Source organism: Gadus morhua, chromosome 8, assembly GCF_902167405.1.
Source record: "Gadus morhua chromosome 8, gadMor3.0, whole genome shotgun sequence".
Classification (NCBI taxonomy): Eukaryota; Metazoa; Chordata; class Actinopteri; order Gadiformes; family Gadidae; genus Gadus; species Gadus morhua.
Window position 1 is genome coordinate 2,644,832 of NC_044055.1, and position 19,829 is coordinate 2,664,660.

Here is a 19,829-nt window from a genome sequence, read left to right on the forward strand (position 1 = left end):
GCCGGTGACTACACTCCCAAGTTCCAACTGACAACCAAACCGCAGAACCGAAACTCTTCCACAAACACCAAATACCCGTCCATAGAAGCAGCAGCCACGTCCTGGTTGATAGTGTTGATGTCTGGGTGGATGCGGGGCTATTTCGGGTTAAATGCCTTCCTAAGCCAAACATGCAACCAAGGTGTGTTGCTTCAGTCAGCAAATACCAAAAACAGACCTGCTTCTTGTCAAATCACTGTTTGTAGTAAAAACATCTCACGGAATTTGAAGAGTAGAGAGAATGAGTTAGAGTACCAGTAATGATCAGCTATGGGTCGCCACGGCACAGGAGAACAAGGAAGTGCGTATTCAGTAGTCTGATGGACGCCACACATGAACGACACGAGTGCAATGGAGTCTCAAATGTCCTGGTCCCGATCGGGAGGGCAGCCCAATGGGTATGGAGGCACGCCATCAGACATCGATACCTCGAGGGCTCGAGCCTCCGATTGGGCTGAACCTGAGGCCTGAGCCTCCGGAGTTTTTACTCAACATGCACGAGTACAATGAACCTTTTATTTCTGAACAATTAAACGTACATCAGAATATGATACGAATGAGACTTGTATCATATTCCGCAATCAGATCCAGGATCCGATTGCAGAATACGATACAAGCCTCATTTGAGTCATATTCGGATGTACATTTCATACATTTTTATAACATTGACAAAGCTACATTTCGTTTTGGGAAATCAATGTCTGTGTGAGGTATTAGGTATGAGGGGTGTAGGTTTACCCCTCATAGACTTGGCATTGATTGTGAGTGTAGCGAACCCTCACCATTTCCCCACCCTTTCGTATCCAGGCCACTTCAGGCTTTCACCAGTTTGTGTGCAAAAGTATTACTCGAGATTACATTGAAATGCACCAAACATTCCCTTGAGTTGATGGACCTCTGATCCCGAGCTTGAGCATTGGTGCCTGTTATTAAACTACATAATAAACATCGTTTTTAACGATCGGATTAGATCATCTGCTTCTCTTTCCCCTTGAGAGGCACAAGAGGCTTGCAAGATGGGGCAAATCCATTTTTGATTTTGCAAGTGCGTCAGAATTGAAACTATTGTGAAATTTTCTAGCCAACTGTTGAAGCATAGTTTGGATGTAACGGTTACTTTAAAAAGTGTAAAATCACCCATATTCACAGCTACCCCATCCTAAACCCATGCCATTCATCAGATGGTCCCGGTGACCTGGGATACTGTCGGCATTTCAAAGACGGAGTCTACAGATGCAGCCGTCTCTCCTACTGAAGAGATCAGAGGAAGGTTTACAGCCGAGACCCAGAGTGCTGAACACACTGTTGAGCGAGTGGCGTGAAGCCCTTTGGGACCCATCTGTTCAACTCCTTCACTTGTCATAGGGAGTACCTCAAGGTGAAGATGAACCAGTATGAAAAGCATTGTGTGCTCAATGCAAAACACTGCACGTGGAACCCATAGTTTTAGTCCAACGACGGGTTTGCTGTTCTGCTGATGTGTGATGCTGTATGGCTGCAGGATGTTGTTGGTTCTGATGGCTTTGTGACATCAAGTGTGACGCATGTCTCTTGACGATTTTGTATAAGAAGAGGTCTCTGACCTTTGAAGTGTGTGGCAACCGGATAATAAGAAGAGAAGGTCATACGCCCCGAAACAGGAGCTCTACTCACTATGGCACCCCAAAATACACAGGAAGTCTTACAATTATAGTCCTCAAGGGGCGTCCATTATACCCCAGGGAGAGGCTAATGAATTGAACCAAGGAAACTTATTTTTGGTAACGTACTTTACTGTTTGCCGCAACCTGAACAATGGCTCTCAAACAATCCTCGACCACATTTCTTATCCTGTCCACACAGGACAGGAAACCCAGGACTGAAAATGGGTCTAATAAAAGCCATTTATAGTGTATAGATTAAAGAAAGTGTTACTAAAGCAGCTTCTGCCCTTCTAATTCCCATCCTTATCGGAACACGTCGGCACAGCCTTTAAGAAGATGCGATGTTGTGGGACGCGTCGGTATAATTGGTGGCCATGCACCGCGGTTCACCATCATTTTTTTGCCCTCTACTTTCGCAACAAAATAATGTGCACTGAATGAGATAAGGAAAAGAAAAATGATTTCGAAGAAAGCACAGGCGGACTAAAGAAAGTAGAAATGAATCTGACCGACTCATGGCACAGGGTGGTGAGAAGGCATAATGGCCAGAGCGAAAAAACATAGGAGACTCGAGCGTGGTGTGACACAAGAGTTCTAGTCCCCAATCAACAACAATCAAATCATCACACATATTTATTCGTTTTAAATTTTACTTTGTTCTTTCAAATCTTAACTTTGACTCCTTTTTCAGGAGTTCCCCTATCATTCCCCATTTGTTCAGTCAAATATCTTTCTCCACAACATGTACAAGCCTGTCTCCACTGTTCTTAAAGAATGCAGGGAGGGAGGAAGGGAGGGAGGGAGGGAGGGAGGGAGGGAGGGAGGGAGGGAGGGAGAGAGAGAAAAGGAGAAAAAAATGGTGGCCAAAATTTCACCTCCTGCAGCTAGAGAAGAAAGCATACATTTGTTAAAAAAAGGTCTTAGAGTGTAAGGCCCTTCTGAACAGAAAGGCCTCTCAGGGAAGGGAGAGAGAGAAAGAAGGGGACAGACGAAGTGTGTGTGTGTGTGTGTGTGTGTGTGTGTGTGTGTGTGTGTGTGTGTGTGTGTGTGTGTGTGTGTGTGTGTGTGTGTGTGTGTGTGTGTGTGTGTGTGTGTGTGTGTGTGTGTGTGTGAGAGAGATCACATACACAGTGGGTCAGGTTTAGTGTGTCAAGATTTTTTTCAAGAGAAAAAGAGTTTTGCAGTATTCTTCAGTTTGATCACATTTCCTTTGCTCTGTTATGCATCCAGATGATTCATTGCTAGAGCGATCCATTTAGATGACTCGGCCAATGACCAAAAATCTGACAATCATAGTGCCAGTATTGGACCTTTAAAACAAAAGGCCAACTTTGTTTGTTTGGCAAACACTGGATGGCAATACTGACATTAGCAGGAAGTTGTTTAAATATAACGCAGCACAATGGACATAGAACCAAGGCCACTTAACAGAAAGCTCTGCCTCGCTTATCCTGATGATAAAGGCGACAGAAAGAAAGCTTTCACAATCCAACCGCTTGCTCTGGAGGCGTGCTGATAACCGCTTTATGATCGAGTTTCTGCAGAGCCGGTCCATCCGTCCCCGAAGAGACGCTGAGACAACATGGTCCGCTCTGAATCAATGGAAGAGATCAACCCCCGCACAAAGCAATCAAGGGGGAGAAAAAGGTAAACAAACAGGCGCATCATGAGGGACCACACAGGCGCCACTCGACGTCTTCACTGAGTGGAGGGTGACGCCTTAAAGGTCGTATCAGCGATTCTAGGCCGAAACATAAATGATCACATTCATCTGATCTATCCTCACGATCCGTTAGCTGCCCCACCACATGAGCCGGCCGTTAAAAGAATGCGCCACTGTAGGGCAGCCTATGCTCCGAGATCGCACACAAAAACAAATGGTACTACCGACCACTGAAAACCTAAATAAATAGTATTCCAACCAATCACCGACAAGGGGCTGGGGTTTTGCGCTGCGTTCATGATAGCTTTTACTGAATGAAAAAAAGCCAAATGCTGTCCCAGCTATGCAAAAGTGAAAAAAGTAAGAAAGTAAGTTGACAACAATTCAGCGAAGACCACGCGGCCGCTTCATAGAAGAGGAATGCACCGTCTCTCCTCTTCTGAAACCCGTCCTGACCTGTTAAGAGTGAGTGGTTAGCATATCGTCACGCAACACAACCTCACTGCTGTGCTGACACTGCTCTGGTCTTTCCTGTTGTCCAGTCGGCTGACATGTCGATGCTGGCCAGGCCACACTGGATCAAAAATGAAACCTTGGCCGTCTTTAAATTGAAAAACTTCAAAATGCAAATTAATTGTTTGGGTCACATATTCAATATTTCACAATATTTGCAAATCATTTTTGGTTTCACGGATGGCAATTTAACTGAACGTTCCTTTATCGTTTTGAAAGCGACTTTTGCTTGACAACATTGAACGTAACGCTCAACTAAAGCGAGCTACCTCATACATCACTGGTGCTTAAAGCTGTAAGGTTAGTGACTCAAAACTTATTTGGAGTACAAAACAAATGAACACGCCCTACATCTATTTCATGAATAAGTCCTGAATCCTGATGTCCCCAGAATGTCTAGGTTACAGAACCATGGTCAGAAGCTTATGGTCTAGTAATACTTCTGCACACAAGTCTAGACAAGGAATTTCCTCCAGTACGGGCAATAACAACAGCAAATCGCTTCCACCATGAGCTTGAGTATAGCTCTCAAAGACTACCTACCGCACCTAAACAACGTTGAAATTCCACTGATTCAGATGGAACAGTGGGAGGGTGATTCATTAGTCGGGGCCGTGTTAACGTATCTGTCCTGCTTGTGTGACCGTTAGCAGATATGTGGTCAGCCATGCGTCTTGGCATGTCGGTCCTCCCCATTTACAAAACCCTCCCTTCTCCACTCCAGCAGAGGAAACACATAACTAGTGCTGTGAAGTGCACCAGACCCAGACCCAGCACGTTAGCCTTTCGAGGAACATTTTAGCTAGCCGTACATCTTATTAAAGGTCCCATGACATGCCACCAGGTGTGAGTGTGATTAGCCGTTACAAGCCGTTTTGAAAATCTGCCCCTTATGACATCACAAATGGGCGTGTCCACGTTAATGTGTGCTAGTCTACCAGCCTACCCAGTGGACTGTAGCAAAAGGTTGCTCATCCGTTCTAACGGCTTGTAACGGCTAATCACACTCACACCTGGTGCAAGTCATGGGACCTTTAAGATCTATAGCAGCAACGTAATTTGCTTCTGTCCTCATACATGTCGAACCAACTGTCCTCGGGAAACGCGTAGCTAACAGTCAGCCCGGACTGGTCTTTCCGGTTTGGAACGCAAATGAACACAAGTGGGAAGCATCTAACCTGACTTCCGAGACGGCAGCCCAGAACAAGGCTTGAAAACCAGTTTTAAAAGACAAATGGGCCATGCCCTTGTCCCCCTTCGGGAATATTAGCGGCAGTTTAAAAGAGTGGCACATTCCATGGTAATTATTGGAATGCTGTGTTGTGTTTTTTCACTGTGAGATCACAACACACACACACACACACACACACACACACACACACACACACACACACACACACACACACACACACACACACACACACACACACACACACACACACACACACACACACACACACCATTGAAGGAAGCAGGAAAAATGCAAAGATGTGTTTTATGTGAGAAGGCCAATGACAAACAACCATGCAGACCTTACACAGCAGGAAAATAGATGCAAAGATGTAACCCTTTCCATACATTTTACATACAACTGATTCCTACAAACCTGTCCTCTGGACAGATTCAAACAGCTCCGACATCCCTCTTATATCGTTTCTAACATCGATATGTCGCCGGTCTGGGCTTCACTAAAGCTCCCATAAGACTCACTTATTTAGGCACCATACAAACAATATGGCAGCCAAGCAAGAGCTGTGAAGCTGACATGCACTCAACAGCCCTGTTGGCTTGAAGCCGCTGTACAGTGCCGCGGTTCGGTCATAGAACCTGTGCGATCCATTCAGAGGAGCGCTGAAGAAAAATAGGGAAGGTGACAACAAGGTTTTCTACAGTCATCTACTAATCCCATCTGATACAGCAGTTTCCCCACAGCCAGGTCTTAAGGGCAGGGCTAAGGAGCTTTAAGCCAGCTCAGGAATGGGGACGGCGAGAGCAGACATGAAGCCCACCTTGTCCATTAGCAGACGCAGGTTGGCTGCCTTAGGGGGCTATTGTTACGTCAGACGTTTTAATAGAATGTGTGTAGATAATAAATCATACAAAATAAGTCAATATTCAGCCTGAAGTGAAACTATAGTGGGGTTTATTTATTTTGCTAGCTTCAACCGTGTACTATTTTCCGAGGACTGGAGCAAACCATTGTCATCGCTCACAGGAATAAATACCGGGGGCTCTTGAATCATACATAATATATAATCAAATAATCGGATAAACCAATGAGATGAAGCTGTCGAAATAACAAAAAGGGAGAACTCCGCACCTGCACTACAATACAATTGCCGACTAGACAAGTGGCTCTGAACGAGGTATGGAATATTAAGCGGTTCACCCACACACTACGCTGATATACTTCACCACAGTGTTGCAACCCCCTGCAGCTTTTATAAAGAATGAACGCCACCCCCAGACACTGACAAATATGTAGCAGGCTTTTCCAGTTCAAAGTCTAGTTCTGAGTCCTCAGTCAGTGCCAACCCGTTGCTGAACAGGATGCATACAGACACAGGACACCTTTGGGAACTATCTCCATCAGCGATGATGCCAAGCTAAGCAGACCGCCGCACCCCAAATGTCTGTTAAAAGAGAAGAAGATTCTGAATGTACATCTCATTGGTTTACTCCGATAACCCAACACTTGCTACAGCAGTGGCAGTACTTCCAGCACATAGAGCATTGGGATAGAGGCTGAAAGACAGACGATCGGTATGTCAATCCCGGTGCAGCTAAGATTGTTTTTAACCTCTGCAGCCCACTGCAGCGGTGTTACTGTGAGAAGCTTCACACCAGCTCCAGCGTTTACAGTAAACAAGAGCTGGCTGAGCCAGATCCAAAACTAATCTGTGTAGGCTGCAGTGACCCGCTGACATCGAACCAAGCTGTGGGGATGTTTGAAGCTTATGCTCCACGGAAAGAAATGTGGGTGTTCTTGCCTTGTATTCAAAGGCGTTCAGATAAGAAATGCCTACATGGGCTGACTTTCTCCATGCAAAGTTGATGAAAAATGGTTTCATAGTTACTTCATTTGATTAGTTTTACATTTCATAATACCGTAGTAACACCCAGCGGATCGAGACAAGGCTTGATCTGGCGTTTTTACTCGCCACTCATCACAGGGATGAGGTCACCGTGAACACATTCTACGCCGTCTGACCAAACAGCAATCAATCAATTCACATCTTACTTTTGCCGATTCAGATTTAAAAAAAAGTGTCAAACTCTCACCCTTCATAAAAGAGTTGTGTCCAAACAAACAAAGGCGTTGATTGGCCCCACAATGTCAACCCTCCTGAGTTAATCGGTGACTCTGAAGTCGCCCCGGGGCCGGGTGCAAAGTGCACAGCGCGATGTCTTCCACCCCGCAGAAATTATACAGCCCAGTGTCACTGCTAAGTACACATGGGTAGGGCTCCGAGCAAACCTCCATTTATACGGCACTGGAAAATGACATGCTTCCTCCGGTCCCCTGTCATTTGGTGGGCAGTGAAATATGATGAGGATTATGTGGTTCCCCCACATAATAGCATCATACTTCAGAGACCAGGAATGGTAAACTTCTTCAAAAGTCTAGACTATGTTCCACCCCGAAATCGTCTTCCAGGCGTTAGCACTCGAGTGTTGCTCCGAACGACAGCTACGGTGACGATTCCTCATGAGAGCTTTTTAATCATTCCTAATTGCTGCTTTGGTGCCATGGCTGCGAAGAAGGAATCCTGCAATGTCTAACAGACGCACACATGAAGGAGGACAATCCGAGCCACGATGTATGGGGCGGGATGGTTGCCTAGCTTTGGGCAAGCTATTTGCAACGGCTGGGCCCCGCCACTGGTTCCCAGAGAGGGGACACACAAGAGGCCGTGTCATTAAGAAGAAGAAAGGAAGAAGGAAAGGTCATGTGGGCCATCATCAATAATTACAACGACATCGATATAGTATTTCACTTACGGCATACCATTATGAGGCACCGACGTCGCAGACAACAGTGACTCTCTGCAGAACTGCCAAAGAACCATTGGCATGTTCATTAAATGAATATACAAGTTGATTATCAACGTGCCTATTCAAATATGGAAAACTGTACTGTGCAATTTAGACACAGTATAGGTTTGTTGGAATCAGTTGTATGTCAAACGTAAGGAAAGGGTCACAACTTTACATCTACTTTCCTGCCATGTTTTGTAAGCATAGTTCTTTGACACAAAATATTTCAGAATTGTCCACTTACAGATTCCCTCATCCAGTGAATAAAAGCCAGTCAACAAGGCGACCTCAAGCCAAAGAACCCCAATCCCGTTCAGTCTCGCTCTGGCACAACCCCTCCCTCGCCCGCCTCGTCCATCCTCAGCACCAGCGCTGCCCCGGGCGGACAGCTGTCCAAACAAACGTTACGTAGCCAGGGTTTACGTAATGTAGCGTGGCGAGGACTAAACACATCCTCTTAGCTGTACCCGCAGCGCTAGTCATCACCAGCATCTCACGGTGCTGAGGATGTTTGGCGGTGCGTGTGTGTGCGTGTGTGTGTGTGTGTGGGTGTGTGTGTGTGTGTGTGTGTGTGTGGGGGGGGAAGCGAGAACGGATCGGGGGAACTGGATCTTAACTGCCCGTTTGCCTCGGTGCCAAACGGATGAATGAGTTCTGAAAGGGAATTGTAGTCGGGGACAGCTGCTTCTTTGAGTCCTCTGACGACGTGGAGGAGGAAGTTTGAGCTAAGCCTGCAAAGAACTGGCTGTTAAGAGAAATAGAGAGAGAGAAGCAGACCGGCAGAGCGCTTTGTAGGAGAGAGAAAAGGGCTAGAGCCGCACTATTGAGAGTCTCACAGTAAGAGACGGAGGGCGGAAGGAGAGGTGATGGTGAGCTACACACGCAGGCTCTCCTGCGGAGCTCCCATGTGAATCATCACGCACGCAGACACACGCGCCGCAGCATACCGGCGTGGATCGCGCTCGCGAGGCGTTCCTCCTCGATGTGGGGACGACTGAAACGAGCCGCGGCTGCAATCAACGCGTCGTCTCCCCGTGCCCGTCACCGCGGCGAGCTGTGTGCGGAGACATTATGCATGCGACGGTGCTTCGCTGCGACGCCTCCGACGCGGCGAGCGAGGTGGAACCGGGGCTGTGTGGGGAGAGCTGCCGCCTGATAAACAGACCGCTACGTGGTGACTCGGCAGCACACTGCGGGAGTCACCCTGCGGCGTGTGCGGCGCCCGATGCGTTGTCCTCGCAGCGCCGGTGTCCGAGCGACTGCACCATAAATAACGCGCGTGGGAGAAAGTGGTGTTGGTGGGGAAAAGAAATAAACACACGCACCTCACCGTGTGCATGCATTGACCGGTACACTACAGAGTGACTCGTTCCACATACTTCTCACACACACACACACACACACACACACGCACACACACGCACACACACGGTTGAAGCCCCGACAGCGTCAAAGAGCCCCTTACCCTGCGGCGGTCCTCTGGGTACATACCGTCCTGCCTCGCGGCTGGGCTCGGCTGCAGCAGCGAGGGGCTCCTGGCCTCACTGCCGGCTGATCAGGAGGCTGAGGGATGTGTGAGGCAGCGCAGCACGGGGACCAAGGAGCAGTAGCAGCAGCAGCAGCAGCAGCAATAGCAGCGGCAGAGACACCCCCACCACCTCCAATCAACCTCGGCAATTGAATGCGATCACTCATCGACTAGCCCACAAGAAAAGACAATCAAGGACCTCTTTGCAGTGGGCACCGAAAAAACCCTCCTAAAATGACATCAACTAGACAGGCTGGTAGGCAGAGGCAGAGAGAGAGAGGGGGAGAGAGAGAGAGAGAGGGAGAGAGAGAGGGAGAGTTCAGTCACTCTCAAGCGCTCTAATGCTGTCACAACAGATGCCGTCACTTCTTGTCCAGCTTTCGCAGAATGCCGCCCAGCACAGATCATCCCGAGACATGGCAATCTTAGACAAAACACTGTGTGTGTGTGTGTGTGTGTGTGTGTGTGTGTGTGTGTGTGTGTGTGTGTGTGTGTGTGTGTGTGTGTCAGTCAAAGGGATTAAAGGCAAGCTCTCTATAAGTGCTGGTAGTGTGTGTGCGCTTCCATCCAAGTCTTGGAATGTCGTCTCCATGTAGTTCAGAAGGACATTGAGCTCCATCCAATAGACCCTCTGTCTGCCACACATCTGCCCGCTGAAAGGCTGCACACAGTCTGTATTGTGCTTTGGCTGTGTGGTGCCGTTTTAGTGAGGGAGAATACAGAGACCAAGGTCCTGATATAGAGTTTAACCTCACAATCCTTTGCTTAAATCAATGTTCCTACTGAAAAACTCATCTAATTTTGTTCGATAAAAGCCAATGGTTGCTTTCGAGTTATGAATCTCAAATACTGTTTTTCTAAACCCATTTCTAGTGTGTGTGTGTGTGTGTGTGTGTGTGTGTGTGTGTGTGTGTGTGTGTGTGTGTGTGTGTGTGTGTGTGTGTGTGTGTGTGTGTGTGTGTGTGTGGGTCTCTCTCTCCACATCACTGCAAGGCACAGACACCACGTGGGCATTCTGTCAGATATCTGGATTAGTGAACGTGAGGCCATATATTTACACTTCCCTCAGACCAAGAAGGTTGGATTGAACCACGGGGGACAAATTCGCCTCAAAACGACGCCTAAAAACCACGAATGGCTCACGACTGAAATTCAGAAAGGGAGTGCATTCACAGAAAGAAGGAAAAAGGAGAGAGAGGCAGAAAGTGGCAGAAAGTGAGCGAGATAACAGAAGGAAATCGCGGTGTGGTATGAAACATAGAGCGGGGAGCAGCGGGGGGGGGGGGGGGGGGGGGGGGGGATAGTGCTGACTCACTGTGTGAGCAGAACCGCAGTTTGGGGTTAATGAAGCGCTCGGCGGGCTCCTGAAGACGGGGGCTGGAGGATGAGGAGGACGGGCCGAGTCGGCGCTTATCTACAGCGCCGGCTCGACCAATCACGTACCAGCGAGCGCAGGAACACACACACGCACATGCACGCGCAGAAACACACACACGCTCCCAGACATGGGCTCCCACACACACACACACACACACACACACACACACACACACACACACACACACACACACACACACACACACACACACACACACACACACACACACACACACACACACACACACACACACACACACACAGGCTCCCACAAACACGCACGCACGCACGCGAGATCGGGCCTCAAGCTATAAGGGATAGTGGTCGCACAACGCACAGCCTCGGTTTAATGGAAGGTATAGAAGGTCCACTTCATGAAGCGAGCGTCTCAGTGCTGCAGTGTTGTTCAGTATGAACGCCCTGGGCCATGCGGGCGACGTACAGACACAGCGTGCCGACCGATTCACTACTCAAAGAAAACGCTAAACATAATAATGTAAACGCCTACAACGAGGACGACGTTAAGCTACATTCACCGATTGAATCGTGGGCGCTCAGAAGAGTCAGTAGAGGGGTATATGATAATAATAATTTACCTTTGTATTAAGTGCAAAGGAAACCCTTATTGGGAAGCGCGCCATACACAACGTCTCAACCAGTGACCTCTGCCTTGCTACGATGAGTGGAATAACAAGCGACACGAAAGACACAACACTGATAGAGGTCTGGTGGGAACCAAGCCGCGCAAGGCCATCACCTTAGCGAAATAGACGCAGCACTTCACAATAAAACCTGAAGTACATATATATATATTTTTATATAAAATATATATATACAGCCCATGTGCTGTCCATGGTGTTGCAGGAAAACAGTCAGCCAGGGGGGAGAGAGTAATAAAAATCGAAAGGAGTAAGAAAATGAATAAGTACAAATCGATGGAGGAGCCGTTCAGCGGAGCGGCAAATGAACACACCCCCCAGACCTTGGGAGGGAGTGGTGTTCAGACTAGCCCAGGGTCGCCGCGACCGGCGTGGGGGAGTCTCATCTACAAGGACAGCTGTGGGAGAGGGAGTAGGAGCAGTGAGGGCGCAGATCATAGGCGCCCCGTTTGTCACGACAAGATCAATGCTGAGAGCGCTCGTTGGAAATCTGAGTGTTGGTGCTCCGAGAAGAAAAAGGTTCAAATCGATTGTAGATTTGCACCACCACCATCTCTCTCCACCACCGTGGCGAGAGAACACTCCTCTGTGGCCCTATTGAAAAGGTAGTCGTAGTCATAATGTGGCCGTGGTTATAAAAAGGAATGTTCCGCTGCTCGTAAAGAGGAACAGAAAGACTGATGTGGTTGGGGGGGGGGGGGGGGGGGGGGGGGGGGGGGGGGGGGGAGGAGGTAGTCATGCGGGGGTATAGCCCACTAGGTCACATAGAAAGTAGTGACAAAGTGTCTTCCATCCGGTCCCAGCCACAGCGGGCTGGCCAGGGAGGCGTATGGCAGAGCCACTTCTTGGCTGGCTTATCACAAGACCCTGCGTTTGCCAGCTGGCGCCGGGACAACGGCCAGCACAAACACACACCTCTCCAACATCTTAAATCACAACAAAACTATACCAGTTTATGATATTCCATTAAGTGTTTTTCCGCTCATCCGTAACTCAGTTTCTGTTCCCTTACTTGCTATTAGCTTTTTACTTCAGCTATAGGGAGGATAGGCAATTTATTATAGAAGTATTTCCTTGTGATAATTGTTGAAAAACCCTATTTTTCAAAATACAGACTAGGAAAAACAATAGAGTATTAGTGAGTCTACTTAAATACACAGCAGAGTACAATGGACCCATAGCATCAGATTTTCTTCAAATTGCCATTATGGGAAATTATGTTAAATAGTTTGTGGCTATTGCCAAAGAATTTTGCAATAAATACTAGGGCTGGAACAGACAATGAGCTATTTTTACTGTACATCACACATGTACATTCACATGAAAGTAAATAAATAACAGCACAAACATTTACTTGATAGATCAAAACATTTACTTGTTATAACAAATACATTTACTAGTTATTGTTTTAGTACCGATACATTTATCGACAACAAATAGGAAAATGGGAATTTAAGGGCTTCTACTCACAAACACAGGACTAAGGCCAGAACCTGACCACATGACCACCGGTTACACAAAAAACAACTGACTCACAGGAACTCTGCAGTCGTTAAGTGACTGCTTTATAAGGATACAGAGTTAGCGGCAAAATATACCCCCCCCCTCCCCCTCCCCCCAAACCCCCGGTCTTTCACGTTCATCGGATGGTTCTCACACTGACTGACTTGGCAGTTTCAGGCTTCCTCTTCTTGTTTCGCTATGATCTCACAGGGGGACCGACATGCATTAACAATCAACAGTTACTGTCTGACTAAATTACGTAGCACCACACATTTTGACACATAACGCGAAGTAAAAGCAGCGCAAAAAGTTACAAAACATTGCAAGCCGAGTATTATGTGCCCTACGTGAAGGAGGTATTTCTGATTGAATGCAGTTCATTTCAAGGATTGGCTGTCAGGACAACCGGCACACAAAAAGTTGCCATCAGACACACAAAGTCCATGTTTTCATCTCACCGTGTCGTTTACTACCTCGGCTGGAGTATTACACCAAAACAAGCATTCATTAATAAGACATGAGCCAACAGATCTGCCGCCGTCCCCATGGTACGCTAGGAACACACCGAGTTGCCTCATGCAGACATCAGATCATTTATGCTCCGTTACATCGGTGATATAACACCATACCCCAGGGAAACATTAAACCCATCTTCAGACATGTGAGCGACCCCAAGCAAAGCTCTCCTCTCCTTCACAGCGGAGAGGGGAGGAGGGGGGGGCTGTTGTAGATGTAATGGCAGTGCCATCCTGACCTAGTTTTCCATTCTCTCGCTGATCTTTTGTCCTGTAGCGAGCTGGACTAATGATCGCCAACACAAACCAGCCAGCCTGGCCAATCCCTCATCCAAGTGTTGCTGACACCGGGGCAATAGGGCCAAATAGATCATGATATGTCGGGGTTTCCCACAGCACTGAACAGCTCAGGCGGCTGCCGGAGCAACACACGCCTGCCGCCTTAACTACGCCGTCAGCAAAACGACGTGGTGAATATCATACAAAAGGTGAAAAAATAATCTAAACTCTGTGTATAGATCAGGCTGTAGCAAAAGTCTGCATGGAAACAAGCATGAAGGGTCAAACTGCAGCCCAGCGCTAACAGAGTGGCCCTAACGTCCAGCTCTCTCTCTCTCTCTCTCTCTCTCTCTCTCTCTCTCTCTCACCTGCAGGTGCTCGGTGGAGCTGCCGCTCAGCTCGTCTCCGGACTCCGAGTCGTTGGTGCGTCGCTCCAGGCTCTCCCCGGCCGAGTCCACGTCCAGCGGCTGCCGGCCGGCGTCCGGCGAGCGGGCGCGGGAGCGCGGAAGCGTGTCACTTCCTCCCCCCTTGTTGCCGTGCTGGGAGGGGGGGGGGCCTCCGGCTCCGTCCGCCAGGCCCCGGTGGGGGTCCGAGGGGCAGTGGGGGGGCTGGTGGCTGGAGGAGTCTCTCCGGGGGGCGGGGGGGGTCACGTGACCGGGCGACGTGGGGGAGGAGGGCGAGCGCCGGTAGCCCGACGCGCGCCGGCTCACGCCCGGCTCCGCGGGGGGCTCCAGCTCCAGGGTGCTGGGCTTGGAGCGGGCGTGGCCGGTGGGCCCCCCCAGGTGGATGGGTTTGGGCGGGGGCATGAGGGCCTTGCGCACCTCCCGCACGTACTGGGCGGGCACATAGAAGGCCTTGGAGCCCTCCTCCCGCTTCACCTGCCACCAGTCCTCGTTGGTCTTCTTCACCAGCAGGAAGCAGTCGCCCTGCTGGATGTTGACCAGCCGCTCCTTGGACTTGTACTCGTAGTCGTACTCCACCTCGATGTACACCTGGCCCGGGGCGATGGGCAGGTCCGCCATGGCGCCTCTCGTTGGAGCCTCCCTGGCACCTCACCGCAGCAGGGAAGACGAGATCCACAACAACATGCTAGTCCGGGGCAAGGCTGGGGGGGGGGATCAATATTTAATTAGAGCTGGGCGATTAATCTATTATTTTTTTCGCCATTTGAATTCATGATCAATAATCTATCTTTTATAAAGAAAATCAATTATTGAAAAAAAATGAAATGAACTTCAAAAATGTCAACATGGCAGCATGCGCTGAAAAAACGGAGTGTTTAGAGTCTGGCAAGCAAATGTTGCTTTTGTTAATTTTTGCGAAATTGACAATCGGGTGTGGTTTGAAAAAAATCGGAGATTCAAATTTTCTGCCAAATCGCCCAGCCCTATATTTACTGACCGGACAACCACAGCAGAGAACGTCCCTGGCTGAAAGCCTCACTTAAACGTTGTTTTGTAGTTTCAACCTTCAATTGAAATGGAGAATCTTTATCTTTTTTCTCAGCGCATCAACAGGGGAACACAACACAGTGGTTACTGGGTAGAGATCCTGGACTGGAGTACGTTAGGTCCACAAGACCATCATGGCCTTCCAAGGCTTACCTCTTTAACCTTTAACTTTTTAACTTGTCAATTCAGTTAGCAGGTCTGACAGGAGGGGGGGTCATGCCATTTCCATTTCTGACTAATGCTCATACTGAGGCCATGATGAGACCACGTGAAAGGTCAGGCCTACCAGTCAGTAGTTAATTTGAAGTTGAATCATATGTAGCTCAGGTCTTTTATCAGATTCTGCCACATAATAACAATAGGAGAATGTGATTTAAAAGAAGGGCCTTTGTTTGCCTTTTACTTATATATTAGACACGTAGATGAAATAATGAGGAACATGAGGAACCACAGAACCACAGAAACATCAACAAACAGCAACAGAGCAAACACAAGCCTTACAAACAGCAATAACTACATACCAAGTTAACAGCAACCACAAAAACGATATAATAATAATAACACAATACTATAAAACATCTTATAGTAAATTAACAGTTACTTTGTAACCCTTCTATTATCTCTGTTTAGTAGAGCATACTAAATTTAATTTTATATTGTTCTGATCCAATAGGAAAGAAGAGAACATATTTCAGTTTCTGCTGACAAACATAATTATGGTAAGTAGCTTTGGATAATAGCGCCCTAAATGTGAATGTAAATCAAACACAGCGCCAGAAGCCATTCAGATATCACACCCCACATACCCACAAAGATATTACACAAACCAGAGTTTCCATCATTTGCCAATATTTCACCCACATCACTTGTTAAAAGAAATCCTGCAATGTTCCTCAAACACATTAAAAATACTTTTGTTTACCCATCACCATATAGGCCTATGCTATCTTATCAATTCTTAGGCAATATTTTCATTTGTCTTTCTATGCCCATCAAATTAATTCCTTTTATTGCCTAACTGTTTAGCGTAGCTTCTATGCAATGGCAGGATATTGGCTAATAGTGCTGCATAGGAAGTGATGGGTTTGGAAATATCAGGAATAGTCTTTCTATGTTGAAACATTCTGCAGCTGCTACTTCTACTACGAACATGAAGCAATGAGAAGTCTGAAATTCCAAACTGTAAATAAACAGTTTTCAAAAACATAGCCTATTAGTAGATTAGACAGGATAGAATAGTCATGAAAGCCCAGCCGTTTGGCTTGTTCCGATCAAATCATTTGAGTAAATCATTGATTAATTTCGATCAACTGTACAGACGATTGGCTATACTCAATACAAATTGAATCTATAGACAATATTGGCTATAGAGTCTACATTATCAATATTGGAACAGATTGAGAGTGTCGTAGAATTGTTTGGAAAGTTTAAGTTTTGTACTAAAAACGGTGGGTTTTGTACAAAAGAATCCACTATCCACTAATTCACAAACACTTTTATTGTGCCAAACATTCAAGATGGTTATTTTAGCAACAGTGATTTGGTCCTACTTCCCATGTTACAGTCTAAACCCAACACTTTGTTGGAGATGATCATCTGCACCCTTTACCAAAAATAAAAGGCACTGTTGAGGTCAACCTTAATGCATTTAACAGAGAAGCAAGCTGTGGCCGGCATAGTGTTTCAGAACCCCACTCATGTGAACCTTTTTATAGGAGTTTGGATCCACGCCTGGGTCTAAGTTGTGTATTTTATCAGAATTGTGTACATTTACATACTGTACATTTTTGATCGCGTTTGGCTTTATTTTATGCAAATATAGGCCAACATATGCTCATCTCAATGTTGGTCAGGTGGAACACAACATATGTATACAAATCACCCTTTTTAAACGGATGAATCGTGGTGGGTGCCTCATAGGTGTTCATCTCTGAATGTTCCAGGTCATTTCCTTGCTCTATTTATAAAAACAGAGAAGGATGGGAAAGCTCTCGGACTGCTGTGAGGCAGTAGAGGAGTGTTTGACAGGCATAACCTTCACACCATTCCATCTCGCTAGACCAAGCCAATGGAACGAGATTTATATTTGAAAAACGTGCAGGCAAGTTGAGTCAAGTCCTCGCTCCAATAGCGTGACTAGTCCTACATAACAGGGTTGACAAGTGGCCTATGTTTAGTTTTGAATCGTTATACTCTACCATTGGAAGTTGGCTACCGATCAAATTACGAGGTGTTTTGAAGTAGGCTATACAAGATGTGCTTACTTACTGTTTGGAATCACATAACTGAGTCAGTGCCAAACCCATTCCAGCCCTAATAGGTTTCTCAGGGTGCCTCAATTCAGCTAAATATACCTTAGTTAGCACATCCCACGTTTCACCCTGAATTGCCACGAATAACAACAAACGGGCCATTATACTAAAGGTGCCGAGCTCTTCTGTAAAGTAGGCCTACACTGTTTTTTCTAAATGGCAAGAGAAAAGGAGAGAAGGTGGTGTTTGACTTCTCTTTACATGATGGGGAATAAGCCAAGGAATCGACCACCCAGGTACACAGACCCTCGATCACCTGTACACGTTTCGAATTCACAGCAACTTATTTTCAGACAACTTGTTCTTTCTTTTCTTGCGACGGCGACGTTTTCATGACGCAATCGCCTACCTGGGACTAACATAGTGATGTAGATCTGTTAGACCAGGGTCTGATCCAGATCTGGTACAAGGGGTCTAATCCAGATTTGCTACCAATGGTCTGATCGGTGTCAGAAGAGTCAGGAGTTTGGTCATGCAGGAAAAAGGACGTAAGGAAATGAATCCACGCACCGGCCCCCCCAGTAAACACTGACTACACCTCTGAGCTTGACTAGACAGGTACTGAGCCGTCGCTAAGGTTAGCAAGCTAATAAGCTCGGAGCTAAGCTTTAATCAGTGTCCCAGGGCGAGACTAGGAAGTAAAGAAACGATATTTACCTTTTCCTTTGACGAGACTCGTTCCGAGTAGAAACCGGAGATCGCCTCAGTTATATGAACAGAACCTGTATATATTCAAGTTGAGTTACTTCCTAATTCTAGTAAGTGTCCACCACCCGTTCCCGTGTGCACTAGTTACTTATTTTCCTAAGGTATGTGAACGCAGCGCTCCTATCTGTCTCACTCTGGCGTTCCCAGAGCAGCGCTCGCTCCCGCTTATTATTCACGCCTGCCAGCTCTCGAGCTTCCCCGGAGCGCTCAGGTGTCAGGGATACATCATAGACAAAGGGTGTTCGCGCCATCTAGTGGTGGTGGGGGGGAGCTACGGTTTTGTCTACGCACTGCAGCGCATTTAAGATTTGTTTGCTTGCACGACGCACGAATCCACCTGTGGGTCTGAGCCCATGGTATGAGCATGGACAGGACAGGATGGCTGCGCGCGCTCACGAAAACACGCACGCATTATGTAAATATTTGGCGCCATCTGGTGGAGGATGACGTTCCAGTGTGTTATTTTGCCATGTTGGAGACATTTATGCCTTTATATTTAAAGATGCCTCTTTACTTGGGTTGCCTCTTTACAAAAGCTGTAAAGAACGACCAAAATACCGAAACGAAACAAAATATCTAAATGAATACGGAACTTCACCATCTCTACCCCAATACGTTAACTAAACCATCAAATAAGAAAAAAAATGTTTTTATTCATGTAGAATGTACCCTATGTACAAATATCTCCAAATGGCTTGAACTTGAATGCATCATGCAATAGAAGAACGTCGCAAATACGAGCGTGTGAGTTGTGCAAGGAGCTCTTGCGGTGTCATAAAGTATAGGCTATAGGCTAGCATAGTGAGATTAGGGCTCAAGACTTACATTTTCTACTGCTGGCAGTGCCACTAACTTTTTCATTTGGTGGCGCCCTAACAAATCTGGTTGAACCGAATTATTTGCCGTCCGCAGTATTGGCATGTCCTTTTTCATCTAGCCTATCACTACCACCCATCTGTGTTCAATCATTTGAAAAGATTAACTAACTTAAAATAAGTTGTCAAATGTTTTGAATGCATAGGGGGGGGCTTTTTTCCATTTTTACCACCAGCCCATCACTTTCCTCACGAACCAACTCTTATTTTTTTCCAAGCGATCTGATTGTCTAGAATAAAAGAAAATTCGAGCGATCTGATGTCTACGATTTTTTTCTAATTGGCTAAATAAATTTTATTTTCTAGAGTTATCCGATTGACCAATTTCTTTAAAATATAAAGCCTACTTATTTTATATTTTTTCGAGCGATTTCCTTTGCTAAACAAATTGTATTTTCAAGCGATCCAATTTGGCCAAAGAAAACATTTTGAGTGATCTGATTGGCTAGAATATATTTTATTTTCCTTGACGTAGGCACCTACCTGTATGTGAACAATAAAGGAATGGAATTTTTTTTTTACTGGTGAACACAAACATAAAACAAGCAGAAAACCACAATGCAAGTGGCTTTATCAATTTAGTAAATACGTTTAGTTTATTAAATAGTGGTTTAATAAAAGCTAAAGATTTTAGATTGGATCAAAAATTATAATTTCAATTTAGTTGGTTTATTTATATATTGAAAGACATTGCTTGATTAAGGAAAATTTGGGGGCCCTTGTCTT

General features: G+C 46.5%; 1 protein-coding gene across 5 annotated transcripts in view; it reads right to left on the reverse strand.

Moving 5' to 3' along the window:
• LOC115548693 (rho GTPase-activating protein 12) overlaps positions 1–18,408 on the reverse strand; it is a 42,319-nt gene extending 23,911 nt beyond the window's left edge. For 2 of the 5 annotated variants that reach the window (XM_030363459.1, XM_030363458.1), the window contains exons 1-2: positions 18,178–18,408; positions 14,126–14,862 (exon numbers count right to left, since the gene is read on the reverse strand). In XM_030363459.1, the coding sequence (XP_030219319.1) occupies positions 14,126–14,779 (654 nt within the window). In that variant the 5' untranslated portion in view covers positions 14,780–14,862; positions 18,178–18,408. Of the gene's footprint in view, positions 1–9,387; positions 9,847–14,125; positions 14,863–18,177 lie in introns of those variants that run through there. The other 3 variants (XM_030363461.1, XM_030363460.1, XM_030363462.1) reach the window with 2 other exon arrangements.
• Between the last annotated feature and the right edge of the window lie 1,421 nt (positions 18,409–19,829).